This window comes from Pangasianodon hypophthalmus, chromosome 1 (genome assembly GCF_027358585.1).
Source record: "Pangasianodon hypophthalmus isolate fPanHyp1 chromosome 1, fPanHyp1.pri, whole genome shotgun sequence".
In the NCBI taxonomy this organism is placed as follows: Eukaryota; Metazoa; Chordata; class Actinopteri; order Siluriformes; family Pangasiidae; genus Pangasianodon; species Pangasianodon hypophthalmus.
Window position 1 is genome coordinate 34,566,318 of NC_069710.1, and position 13,377 is coordinate 34,579,694.

The 13,377-nt window shown below is 37.6% G+C and overlaps 2 protein-coding genes across 3 annotated transcripts in view; both read right to left on the reverse strand.

The window, feature by feature from the left end:
- Positions 1 to 6,251, reverse strand: LOC117598342 (uncharacterized). 2 transcript variants are annotated; one of them, XM_053235585.1, is made up of 10 exons: positions 6,080 to 6,251; positions 5,695 to 5,856; positions 4,244 to 4,425; positions 3,205 to 3,356; positions 2,967 to 3,105; positions 2,768 to 2,861; positions 2,317 to 2,640; positions 1,829 to 1,997; positions 1,608 to 1,669; positions 1 to 1,070 (listed from the first exon to the last, which is right to left on the reverse strand). In XM_053235585.1, the coding sequence occupies exons 7-10, from the start codon at positions 2,512 to 2,514 to the stop codon at positions 777 to 779; spliced, it is 723 nt and encodes a 240-aa protein (XP_053091560.1). In that variant the 5' UTR covers positions 2,515 to 2,640; positions 2,768 to 2,861; positions 2,967 to 3,105; positions 3,205 to 3,356; positions 4,244 to 4,425; positions 5,695 to 5,856; positions 6,080 to 6,251; the 3' UTR covers positions 1 to 776. The 2 variants fall into 2 exon arrangements, with proteins under 2 accessions (XP_053091560.1, XP_053091567.1); XM_053235592.1 differs by having other exon boundaries at positions 5,695 to 5,892.
- A 4,352-nt stretch (positions 6,252 to 10,603) lies between these two features.
- LOC117597395 (uncharacterized) overlaps positions 10,604 to 13,377 on the reverse strand; it is a 273,283-nt gene continuing 270,509 nt past the window's right edge. Inside the window, exons 44-46 of the mRNA XM_053235527.1 lie at positions 12,206 to 12,382; positions 11,765 to 11,941; positions 10,604 to 10,803 (exon numbers count right to left, since the gene is read on the reverse strand). Coding sequence (XP_053091502.1) covers positions 10,788 to 10,803; positions 11,765 to 11,941; positions 12,206 to 12,382 — 370 coding nt within the window. The 3' untranslated portion in view covers positions 10,604 to 10,787. The remainder of the gene's footprint in view (positions 10,804 to 11,764; positions 11,942 to 12,205; positions 12,383 to 13,377) is intronic.

Here is a 13,377-nt window from a genome sequence, read left to right on the forward strand (position 1 = left end):
TCAGTTTTAACTTTTATTTAAGAAAAATTAAACCATCACAAACGAGGGTACAATGTATTCACCGTCATCTGACCCATATGAACTCTGCAGATCAAAAGGCCTGTAGAACTGGTACCTGATCATAACATCCTGTTTGTTTGTTTCTCCTAGTGTCGTATCTCATGCCAAGAATAATTTCGACAGGCTCAACTACAGCCCATTTGTTAACAAAATAATCATTTCTTTTTGTTTCACTGTTAAACATAGAAAAGGGACTCTCAAAATGACCTAAACTATCTTCAGCTGCTGATCTGACTGGGTTATCAAGAGGAATGACAGACATCACATTTTGGCGAATTTGGTTATGAATTTCTGTGATAAGGTCCTCAAGCTCCGAAATGACCGATGACACCAAGTTACTGGCTACTCCACTGCTCTGTAATTTGGCCACTATTGAGGCACATATATCTGCCACCTCTCCTCTAGAGAGGCTCACATTTTCAACGAGAGCAACTCGGGGATCACTTTCTCCAACAAACAAAGAACCTGACTGATTAACACTGGGAGTTAACACTTCACCAGATGGCAAATCAAGAACTGGACTGGATTCAGTAACATGAGCACTGTTCAAATGCTTTCGAAACCCAGAATATGTATAATACTGCCGACTACAGCCAGTCTGTGCACATAACTTGAAATTCAACAAAGGATAGAAACTGTGTGCGAGTCTTAAATGAGAGATCAAAGAGTGGCTGTTTGTGTGCAAAGTTTGACAGCGGAAACACTTCAACATTAAACTAGTTTAACAGTTTTGCACGCAATTCCTTGACGCGGGGAGACTCACTGGTAAGACCAATATCAATGTTGTAGATTGTGGTCTGCAGGAAGGTGAAGACATTGACAAGGGCTCCCTCATATGACAGGTTGAACACATAGTGAACTTTGAAGAGCTCATCGACTGCACAAGGGATGAGGTGCTTGTCCACAACCACATAGAATTTGTCAATCTTGCTCTTGAGTCTTCCAGATGCCAGTAGGTATGGCTGGTGACTCTCCCTCCCACTGATAAGGCCTTCAATACTGGTGCAGGACTGAAAGTGAGCAAGCACAAAACTTAAACAGAAGAAAAACTAATTACAATTACAAAACATGAACACATTAAACCTGGGACTGTTAAACTGTGCACACAAGTGCACATACAAAAAATAATTAAAAAATAAATAAATCAAAAAAAAAAAAAAACTGATACACCCTCAGCCAATCCAGGATTTGTGAGCAACTTACTTTATTAGAACACAAATGAAGAACTGCACAAGGAAAGAGCACCAAGGTCAATATAATGCATGTGCAATCAATTGAGAGTCCAAAAGGTAAAATTTAGACAGGGTCAGATTATGGCAGTGTTTTTCAATCCTAGTCTTAGGGATCCTCCAGTACTTAGCAAAACTAATTATAATCTTCACCTCATTAGGCGAGAGCACCATGAACTGAAATGTGTCAGTTAAGAGACAAATCAAATGTGCAGAGCAGTGGATCCCAAGGACCAGGAATGAAAACCACCATATTATAGTATTCATAACAAAAATCATAACTTAAATATGACTTCACATCAGTATTGTGGGTGTTACCTTATGGAAATTCACAAGTCTCTCAACAGCCTCTGTCGAGCAGATCTTAGTCTTCTTCTTCCCTGGGGGAGGAGGCAGGAGATGCAACAGGAGAAGAACAGATGACATGTCACTCTCTCAATCTCGGAATTTGGAATAAAAAAAAGAAAACAAACATTTAGCATTTAAAATAGCGAGAAACCAGAGAAAATGTGAAAGACATCCTCTCAAATCAGGCCAACCATTTTCAGATCCTTGTCCCTCTGCTGCACTGATAAGACTCTGAATTTCTGCTGTTGAAGTAAGAGATTGGGCTTCATTGATTATCTTCTGCTTAAATGCAGTCTCCCACCTCTCAAGCAACTTGTTGGATGTTTCAGAATTGAACAGCAGCGAAAAGTCCTGATTTATCTAATGACAAAGCACATTACAAAATGAATAAGATGTTACTTAGGACTATATACCAATCTTTACCTCCAAAATGGATAGTGTGTGCATGTTGTTGGATAGACTAATAAATTATATGCAAATGAGTCAACCATTGTCAACTAAATCCAATTACTATCCCTATGAAAGGTATGTGTGAGCGAGAGAGAAATTTATGAATGGAATAAGACTAGGTAGCAAGCATGTCAAGTGTGGCCTTATATTAAGTAGCAAACGTCAAAAAACATGTCTAAAACACAGACTTAAGTCATTTTCTGAAAAGGATCATAAATGTTATATTTACCAATCCTCTCACATCCAGAAATCTTGGAAATATATTGAGGACATCAGCTGATCTTTCAGGATTGTGTACCAGTTCTTGTCTATGCTTAAAAGTTTGCTTCATCTTCTGCATAACTTCAGCTTCATCAGCTGCGTGGACAAGGAAGGAAATTGCCTCCCTGCATGCATCTCCTTCAAGCTGCTGCCCAACGTCCGTCATTCTTCACCGACTTGGTCCTCCACTTTCAGACATCTCTAAGCGAGCTCGTTTTGGGTTCTTTCTCAACAAAGTTTTTAGGCGCCAGCAGACGTACCCTGTTCCCTTTTCTGGATCGTAGAAATGTTCCTGTCAAAAAGACAAGAAAATAGATTTAGGTTAAATCTGAACAGTCAGTAAGTTACATTTTATAGATAAATATATTATGTCTAACAAGATTGTGTTATATGAGTACATCAAGACAAATGATTCTTACATAGCCTTTTGTGGAAAAAGGGTCTCTCAGGCTAGGAAAGAGAGAAACAATGCCCAAGGCATAAGTCTCCCGCTGTTTGCATGTAGGGATCCTCCTACAGAGTAAGAAGATATGGTTTATGCTGAAGTTAAAAACCTTGTTTTCTACACAAGTTGATACACAGCTGTGTATTTCCTGAATCTGTGCACTGAAGTCTTACCCATGAATCTCTGTCATGTGACTGACAACAATATTAACAAGCTGACGTCTGGTGCTGTGCTTTAAAGTTTTAGTTGTATGGTATTCTTCAAGCGCATCTTCACCACCACCACCACCACCTCCAGGGCATCTTGGACAATCTAATGATACATGAACACAATACAGGTGGAAACAGTCTAGTAAAATGGTAAAATTATTATATGGACAAATTAACCATATCAAATAACATGCATACATACTCATCTTGCCTTTTCAGCATCTATGCCAAAACTGTTGCTGGCCCTTGCTGCTTGATTCTGGACTGCTCTCTCAGTCTCTTCACAGTCAGTAGAAGGGAGTGAAAGAGCATCAGTGCTTGTGCTGGGGGTTGAAGATCTTGCAGGTGAAAACTCTTGAAAGAGAAAAGCAGAACATTTTCATGTTCCTGTAAAAGCATTAATTCAAAATTTAATAGTAAACCTACTATTAAACTACTACAAAACTTTGTGTACTAGTGCAGCGGTTCTCAAACTTGGGGACAAGATCCCTCCCGGGGTCTCGGAATAATTTCAATGGATCACAAGACGGTTTGAAAAATGCAAGTATTTACTTGCATCTCGCGGCAACTGGCTCACTAGTTAGCAATACAGTGCGCAACTGCAGATGAAAACCACAATAGCAGAAATGGATAAATTTGTAATTCGTAGGTCTAAAAACGTTAGTTACATGATAGTTAAAATGTTGAACAGGACGGTTTGTTTTGTTTATTGTTTGTGTATTCTGTGGTAGTGGGGGCTGCAAGTTCTTCAGTGCTACTTTAGGGGTCGTTGGCTTAAAAGTTTGAGAACCACTGAAATTTGTCATTATCTCGATGAAACCCTGTGCTAGATTGTCAGCTGTCTTTCTGCTAGATCTAGCTGAAGTTTTGACAGCGATAACCACCAGATCCTTTTGTTCACCGGTTTGTCACTAAATATTTCAGGAACTTCAAATCCCTGGTTTAATCCTAACCCAAACAAATATTCAGGAAACAGCCAAATAAACATTTTTTTTCTTCAGCACTTACCTGCACATAATGTTGAAAAAAAATCGGTTGTACATTTTTATTACTACTTGTATTCCTTCCTTTTCTAACCTGTTTTATGTTAGACAATGTTTGCATTACTAGCACTAGTAATATTCCCTCATAATAAAGTGTCAGATAAATGTAAATGTGTTTCCAACCCAAATGCATTCTTTTGTACCTATAGATACAATAGCGCCCTCGAAAGAATGTCTTCAGTGTTATTATATACTTACCGTCAGACAAGCCAGCAAAAACATTTTCTTCTGAACATCTTACAGTTAGGCATAATTGTGGACTGCCTTCAATCAGTTCATGGAAGATCTCCTCCTCCTCCTCCTCCTCCTCCTCCGTGGTGTCTGTGAACTTGAAGAGACTTGACGAGCTGCAGTTCTTGCAAGCCCAAATTTGCCTTTAACTGAAGAATAATTTCAACAATAACAAATATAATTGTATAAATAATACAATTTATGATAACTAAAGTATTACGATAGTGTTACTATCTATCTACTACCAGTCAAAAGGTTTTGAACAGTAAGATTTTTAATGTTTTTTAACAGTTATTTTAAATAGTAAAAATATTTCAAAAGTTTTACTGTTTTTGCTTTACTTTGGATCAAATAAATGCAGACATAATGAGCAGAAGAGACTTCTTTAAAAACATAAAACTTACTGTCCAAACACTTTCGACTACAATTAGATTTCATTATGATTTACTTAAGAAGAGTCAAATATTGGTTTAATTCAATAGCATTTAACTATAAGCACCTTAATTTTTAACATTACTAAAATCAAAAGTTATATTTATGAACAGCTATGACTTCTGCGAGGACATGGACACTGTCTACAAGTCAGAATGTCATTGTTACGATAACTGGGACATGGTGTGAACGCACCTTTATTCTTTCAAACTTATTTTTCTTGCCTCTCCAAAACATATAATCCACATTCTATAAGTTAAGTAATACTAACAAATGAGACCTTATTATAAACATCTATTATAATAAGTATAATTAATAAATTCTATAAAGCAAAACCTGAATATTTCAGAATGTTTCCTTCACACCTTGATATCGTACCTTCACCATGACTCAAGCTGTCGGTGCAGAACAAAATGAAAACAATAACATGGTTAATATGAAATAAAACCCAGCGAGCCGCTGCCATCAGAGCCATCAGTCATCCCACCAATATTAAAGCAGCAAAATAATTCCTATTTACTTTTACATAGATGACTGCAGATGAAACGCGCGTTGAGGCACCATGCCATGAGCTAGGATGAAGTTCAATATGCACCTGGCCACAACACAGAAGTTCAGCAAACCAGTTCTTGCTTGATAATCTGATCATTTATCTGTGCGATCAGTCTGAATAAAGTCCCGTGTTAACATGCATGAACAGGCTATTTAACGCTAATGCACGGTGTCAGTTGTACTGAAATACTCGACAGAAAATGCATTTAATTGTTACAACATGTCGGCGCAAATAACTTAAGCCTCAGGAACTGAGGAATATGGATGTCGAGTTATTGGACATTAGCTCAGTTTGCTAACATTAGCTGTCCTTGTTGTGGCTCCGATGGTCTGCCGCGTTGTCTAAAGCACAAGAGCAGTGTTGAGAAGCTTATAGTCTAAATGTTTAAAACGTAGACATATAAAATTGGTATAAGCTATTAAAAAGATCACACCTGTTTGAACGCCGTCCTCTCCTCGTGGTCATCCGCCATTACACAAAGAGGAAATCAGGGGCAAGGACCGGAAATTGGATCAACTCCTCACTAGTGTCAATCACGTCACCTCGCTGTAATTCCATTAACCCCACCACTGACTTTCACTGCAAGTGCTGATGCCTTTCAAATCAACACCAGAATCAACACTTTTTAACTCTGAAAATTTAACACCATAAAAACAACACTAAACAACACTGGATATTTTGCTGTGTACTTCGTTACTGTCCACCTCTGGACTTTATATAATTCAGTCTTGTAATCAGAAACTGGTTTAAATTAGCTTTAGCATAAGCAGTGAAATCCCGTTATGATGAGAAATGTAATATTTTTATGTAAACCATACCTCATATTTTCTCTTAAATCTAAGCGAACACACATTGCATTGTTGTCAGTGTGCTGTGTGTTGAGCTGCAGTGTGTTGTTCCAGGCGCCACCTGGTGGATGTTGTGTGAAGCACAACAAATGAATTTAAACTCTAAGAAGCGAGACTGCAGGGTGCCGCGTGATCACACGTGACGAATCGCGTGAAACCACGTGAAAAAACGTCCAGTGAAAGTCACATCATCAGTCATTAATAAAGTATATTCATCTGGTTCAACTGGAAAGTTATTCCCAAGTGTAAACCTCAGAAGTTTTATAAACACAGCGTATGTTTTTAAACTCTTGGTTCTTGGTAGGACCGTAATATCAGATTATTAACTTTTTAAAACTTATTGAACATATTCTAATCAATGAACACCAATTAACAGTACACATCTTCCTCATAAAAAATCACACTAGTGCAGAATTTCAAACTGATTGCTGTAGATGTTTAAAATCCATTCCATAAGAGGACTAAATTTAACCAAAACAATTCACACACTAAAGTCATAAACACTCACTATGAGCGTGTGATGATGGTTTCTTAGGGTGAAACACTTTAACTGGAGGATTTTATGGGTTTTTTTGGCATGTTTTTATGCATTAGTTCGTTTATCATCCCGTTTCAGTGCTAAATATCTTCAACACAGAACATTTAGAGTGAAAAGAAAAGAAAGCTTAAGAATGCAGCAAACAGGAGCTGTGATATTTTATTCTTTTATTCTTTTTTCTTCTTCTTTAAGTGTGTTATAAAAGTGTAAAAGAAGGGAAAGCATTAGCAGCAGTGGAACAGTGTTAGTGTATATTATCAGGAACACTTGTGTCTGTGGGGAACGATGTCACGGAGTGAAGTCACACAATGAAGCATTTTGATGCCATAGAGGTGTTTCTGCTTCTGTACCAGAACATTTCTCTCTCTCTCACACACACACACACACACACACACACACACTGCACTGTGTTCAGAGGAAGCTGAAGATTAATCTCCTACTACGAGTTTGTAAGTTTGCAGAAATGACACAGAAGCTAAAAGGACATTGAGGGAAGCGGGAGAAAAAGCTATTAGTTTGGATAAAACAGGTTTTGTGTGTAATTAGAGGTCATGTGACCAGAAAGACGTTAGAAGAAAGATGTTACTAATGTGGTGGAGAAAAGATTGAACACAGTTAAGACCTGATTTTACTTGAATCTCCTCATTTTAATTAGTGTTAAAAAGTAAGAGGAAATGATGAGGGCAATATGTTTTTTAATTGTTAAGCAGCTGTTTGTTATGCTGAATGTTTGTGTTGTATTAACTCTTATTCATGTCTTTCTCATGCGAGAGCGAGGCCAGAGAAGCTCAGATGAGAGAAGAGGCTCCGGTGGAGGAAAGCTTTCAGCCTCAAAAGGAGAAGATGGTGCTGGAGTTTTGTGCAGGTGTTTAACTGGAGTTTCTCAGCAGAACATTGATTGAAATGACCTGTGTAGAGTTCACACCTCTGTGGTGTTCAAATGCCGAGCAAAACACAGGGCATGATGACTCTTCCACGCATGCGCAGAAGGACACTTCCGGCCTTACGGACGTTACCGCGCGATTTTTATTTTTACTTGTCTGGAGTCATCCGACATTACGCTTAAAGGAAAGGTGAAAACACACATAATATTAACTTACCGCTTAAAAGAAGCTTTTCAATCTCCATCCAGTTTATAGTGCTTCTTAGTCCTCTGGTGGTAGAGCGCTAGTTTTTGTCCCAAATTCCATCAGTAAGTTAGGAGTTGTAGACTGTTCATTCTAACGGACATCATTAGCGAGGGATCTGTTTCGGTTCACTAGCTAGTTGGCAATTTCAGTAGGCAGTGAAATAACTAACACTTTGGTGGTAGCTAGCAAGTTAGCGAATGTAGCTGTGTACACATTCATTTGAAGATGATGCACTACTAAAAGGAAACAAGTCTGGTTGTGGTAATGCTAGCTAATAAGCTACACATTAGCTGTTAGGGTGATTTTTCTTAAATGTACAGAGCCAAAGCAACACAAGTAGGGGAGAGTCAACTGGAAGAACTTGTTGAAAAACTGGATGCCCAGGTCTGTTACTTACAGTCATTCTCTGTAGAATTATATTGTACTATGTGTGTTTTTTTGTAGCTGTAAAGCAATGTTTTTAAACTAAATGGTGTCATGGCTCACTTGTTGACACTCCATAACCTGTGTTTCTTGGCAGACCATGGATGTAATTTCACACAGGAGCTCTACTGTTCTTCATGGTCTTCCCTTGTACATGAGAGAGACAGCTTCAATTTCAAACACCATTCTGGTCATTTATTTTGAGTTTTATTTGAACTTTTACAAGCACTACTGCTGCAAACCTAAACTAAACACCTTACAAAGGTTTACCCCAGTTCAGTTGTTTCAGTTTCTTTATGAAATAGTTTACTGTTGTCCATTATTTACTGTGTTTCATAGGACACTGATGCATTGGGGCCGTGCACAAAGGGCATGAAAATGGGAATCCTTGAAGTGGGAAATGACTGCACTGCTCACTCAGGATCCAATTCCACGGTGGTCAATGTGGCAGTCGTATTGGAAGAGGAAGTAGTTATGGACAATCTGGGAGACTCCATAAAAGCCTTCATTCTCCTCTTTGGTCTGCTTTATGCTCTTAACATAGAGTATCCCAAGGACTTAAGGTACACCTTTGAAGCCGTCCAGAAAATCTTTGTGAACCTTGGAAGTGAGTGCACTGCAAGAGTGCAGTCTCTAAAGAACAAATGATTGCAGCTGTAATTTAAACATTTTCATGCCAGTGATTATTTTTGGCAATACTGCAGTTGGAAACAGATGTCTGACAATTATTTGAATTTTTTGGCAGAGTTGCTGAACAGCATGGTTGAACTTTCACACCAGATGTTTGACAGACTTGAATTTTTCTTAGAATTGTTGAATTTGGTTTTACATGGTTGAACTTTTGCACAAGATGTTTCAGAAATCTGTCCATTTAAATGAACAGAAATCATTTAATTAATCCTTTATTTTAATGTATTTTAAACGGTACTGTAAGGAACCAAATTTCTTTTGATCTAAAGCAAAGGCATTTGATTTTGAAGTGAACCTGTAAGACCTTTAGATGGAGAAGTGAAATTAGTAAGCTTTGTAAATCAGAGTTCTCATGCACTTTTCTGCAGTTCAAACCAGTTTGCTGTAGGTGATATTATTGCATAGTCTGGTACTAAAATGCAGTAATGATATATTTCATTTACATATGTATTACTTTAACATGCACAGTGTGCACATATTCTGTTTTAAATTGTTCTTTTGTACACAGAACTTCCAGTTCAAATCAGGATGCAGTAAAATAAATGTATGTAAAATATACATACAGAATTTTCTAACTGCACTTGAGCTTTTACAGTGTATTGTATCTCTTGTATTGTGTTTTGCACAGTTCTGTTGTATGCAGTACTTTTGTGCAGTTCTACACTGTATGCTCTTACAGATCTTATTAAAAATCAAGAAATGAAGTCTTCGTGTTCTGCCTCCTATATGGACTCAGAGCCATTTACTGTTCATTGTGTAAAATGTTAAAAGAAAGCAGATTATTTATGGGTCATTAGTGATGTATGACCTACAACCTTTGTGGGAAATAAGTTCACCGTGTTTGTTGTTGCCATGACGCCTCACACTGTACATTGTTTTTGTTGGAGCAAAGCCTGTAGGTTTATTCATAGCAATGAGTTTAAATCCTGCTAATTAATACTTACCATGCTAATTGATATTTCAAGTCTAAAAACACACACAGTATCATAGAAACTTGACTGCACTGTGCTAGCTAGCTTAAAGTCTATCTCTAGCAGGTATTTTATATATATATTTTTAAATATTTTTTTATATTTTAGGCATTTATTCAACATTATGCTAATGAAGACACATTCTTTGTAGATTCTCTGTAATAATCCTTGAGGGTTATTATGTTCTATAATACTGACTATACAGTGTGCTGTGTTGAGGAGGTAAATATACATCACTCATCAGAGTTAGCTGGCTAGCTTATTGCTAACAAAAGATGAACATGGAGGAGTGCATGTTTTTTCCAGGCCAAAATGACACTCACCATTCAAGTTAAGTCAAACACAGCACTATATTACAGCATGGATACAGACTCAGGTGCAAACACACACACACACACAAATAAAAACAATTAAAAATATATAAACACACCTTTTAATAAATTACAACATAATTATGTACATAGTCAACTAAATTAAACTTTTCTAATCTTAATTTTCTAACAAATTCAGTAGGAAACAAATTACTTTAACTCAGTGTATAAACAGTGTATAACTTTGAGCAATGACCAAATTACTGCATTGAACTGATACTATAAGATATTTACAATGTGTTTTAAACATAAATGTTTCCTTCTGCTACATGTAAATGGAAAAACATGAACATACTGTATATACAAAACTATTAAATGACATTATAAGTGCATTAACTGTTTCTGATTTGCTGTTAATGAGAAAAGATTCATTACTGTACAGTTAAAGTTTATTTATCTCAGCTGGTGCATTTTTACAAACAACTAGAGAAGCAGAAGTGCTGACATGTTGTACACCATCTGATTATCACTAAATGATCATGTTTTTCAAACACTTTGTACTGTAAGAGTTTCTCCTCATCATCCTCTGTGTGTGAGACTCAGATCAGATCAGACTTAAAACTGCTTAAATCTGTAAAGAAAGAGAAAAAGCAGAACGATCAGATTTGATCATATGTTTATCAGAATCAGTCATCAGATTCCTCACAAGAAAAAACAGTGTAAACACTGTGTGTGTGTGTGTGTGTGTGTGTATGTGATCTTAAAGTACAGTATTTATGCTGCAGAGTCCCAAATACACATATTAAAATATACTATAATCAGTAAAACCTTTTCATACACAAAACACGCAAAAAGACAGATTCAGGTATACAAAATACAAAACCATAAATACCACAGATGATATAAAAATTGGGGGGCTGGATCATTGTTTCTGAAAGAAACACACTGTTGCCTGATAAAGCCACCAGAGGGCACCCTCATCAGCTGCCTGAACAACCTCAACTGGAGTATTCCTACAGTCACTACTCACAGCTTGAGATGAGAGGTGAGGATAGAGACGTAGATTGTTAGCAGAGAGATGAGAGGTGAGGATAGAGATGTAGATTGTAAGCAGAGAGATGAGAGGTGAGGATAGAGACGTAGTAAGCAGAGAGATGAGAGGTGAGGATAGAGACGTAGATTGTAAGCAGAGAGATGAGAGGTGAGGATAGAGACGTAGATTGTAAGCAGAGAGATGAGAGGTGAGGATAGAGACGTAGTAAGCAGAGAGTTTTGTCCACATACTGAGCTCCTGCTTCACTCCCACAGACCAGTACAGTGACTGTAACACTGGTGTTAATCTAATCACCGTTTGTCAGTCTAACACTTTTTTCATCACTCATGAATAAAATCAAGGGGAAATGCTCTCTCCCATTCTTTTCCAAGAGAGAACCCAAATGCAGAACAGTGTTTTTATTTCTTATTACTGTACAAACACATTAAGACACAGAATCTCCTCTGAAGTGTATAAAGAGACGTTAAACCACCAAATTACTGTTACTGTGTGTGTGAGTGTGTGTGTGTGTGTGTGTGTGTTTCAGTCAGTAACTCACTGTAGTTTATCCAGTTTACAGTGTGGATCCTTCAGTAGATCAGAGAGCAGCTTCACTCCTGATTTTCCTGGTGTATTGTCGTTCAGATTCAGTTCTCTCAGGTGTGATGAGGTGTTTGACTTCAGAGCTGAAACCAGAGCAGCACAACCTTCACCTGTAATACTGCAGCCTACCAGCCTGTAGAGAGATCAACACTTATAGATCAACCTACACACACACACACACAATGCTTCACAGCCCATGAAGTGTGTGTATGAAAGCCAGAAGTAAATCCAGATTGTTACACGTCTATTTCACTGTTTGTTATTTTTGAATCTGGAAAACTATAGCAGTTATTGCTGCTCTATTAAAATTGTGCTCCAGGACAGACAACATTTTATTAATCTAAAACAGCCATATGACACAAATGCAGGATCCACAGTGTGAAAGTGATGATCTGACCTCAGTGTCTCCAGTGTACAGTGTGGATTCTCCAGTCCAGCAGAGAGCAGCTTCACTCCTGAATCCTGCAGGTTATAATTCTCACTCAGGTCCAGTTCTCTCAGACTGGAGGAGTTTGAGCTGAGAACTGAGGACAGAGCTCTACAGCTTTCCTCTGTGAGATTACACCCACGCAGCCTGGGAGAGAAATGATGATATGTCAGAACACTGACAACCAAACCACAAAAGGACACACAATATAATGGGGAAATGTATAGAAAGTGATGTAATTTCTACATGGTAAACCATAAATGATGATGAATAATAATAATGATCTCCAACACAAACATACACAAATATAATGTTTAACCTTTTAGAAATTTAGCACTTTAACCACATGTGAATTGTTGGAGTCCAAATTTAAAACTGTGGCATACAGAGACAAATAAACAATAAATCCTATATGCTACACTGGCATGTGTGTGTATGTAGACTTCTATAGAAAAGATAACAAAGATGGCAGTCCATAATTCTGTTATTCACTATTCATCATCATTATTCATCACAATTTCAGTTTTTTCTTGTGACTAATATAACCCGTTTTTGTCATTAACATGTCCACAGTATGAGATTTATAAGCATTTGGTAAGCATTTTGTAACAACAGTTACATTGTGAACCTGTTTAGCTTTATGTTTGGAACTTTTGTCTCTGTGTGAGTTTTCTCTTTGGTTGTGTTTTGGTCTGTTTTGCACACCCTCTCTATGTGGCCTTGTCTGTCACATCTTTTGGGATGACTGATGGCATCATGGGATGATTTACCACATCGACACCATTTCTGGCTTTTTGCAATAAGACATTTTGTGAGTTTCACATTCTAAACTCTTTATCTGTAACTCTGACGCATCCTTTCCTGCTGTCTCCATTGATATTGAAGTGGTCAGTGCCCATTCAAGGGTTAGGTCTCTTTCTGACAGCAGCCTCTTTTGAGTGCTTTGATTATGCATGCCACATACAAGCCTGACTCTTACTGCATCAGAAAGTCCATCTCCAAAGTCACAGTATTGGGAAAGTTTATGCAATTCTGCAGTGTATTTGGAAATGCTTTCATGCTTTGACTTGTTCCATTTGTGGAATCTAAATCTCTCAGCTATTACTAGCAGTTTTGGGCTCAAGTGATTTTGAAAAATGTCA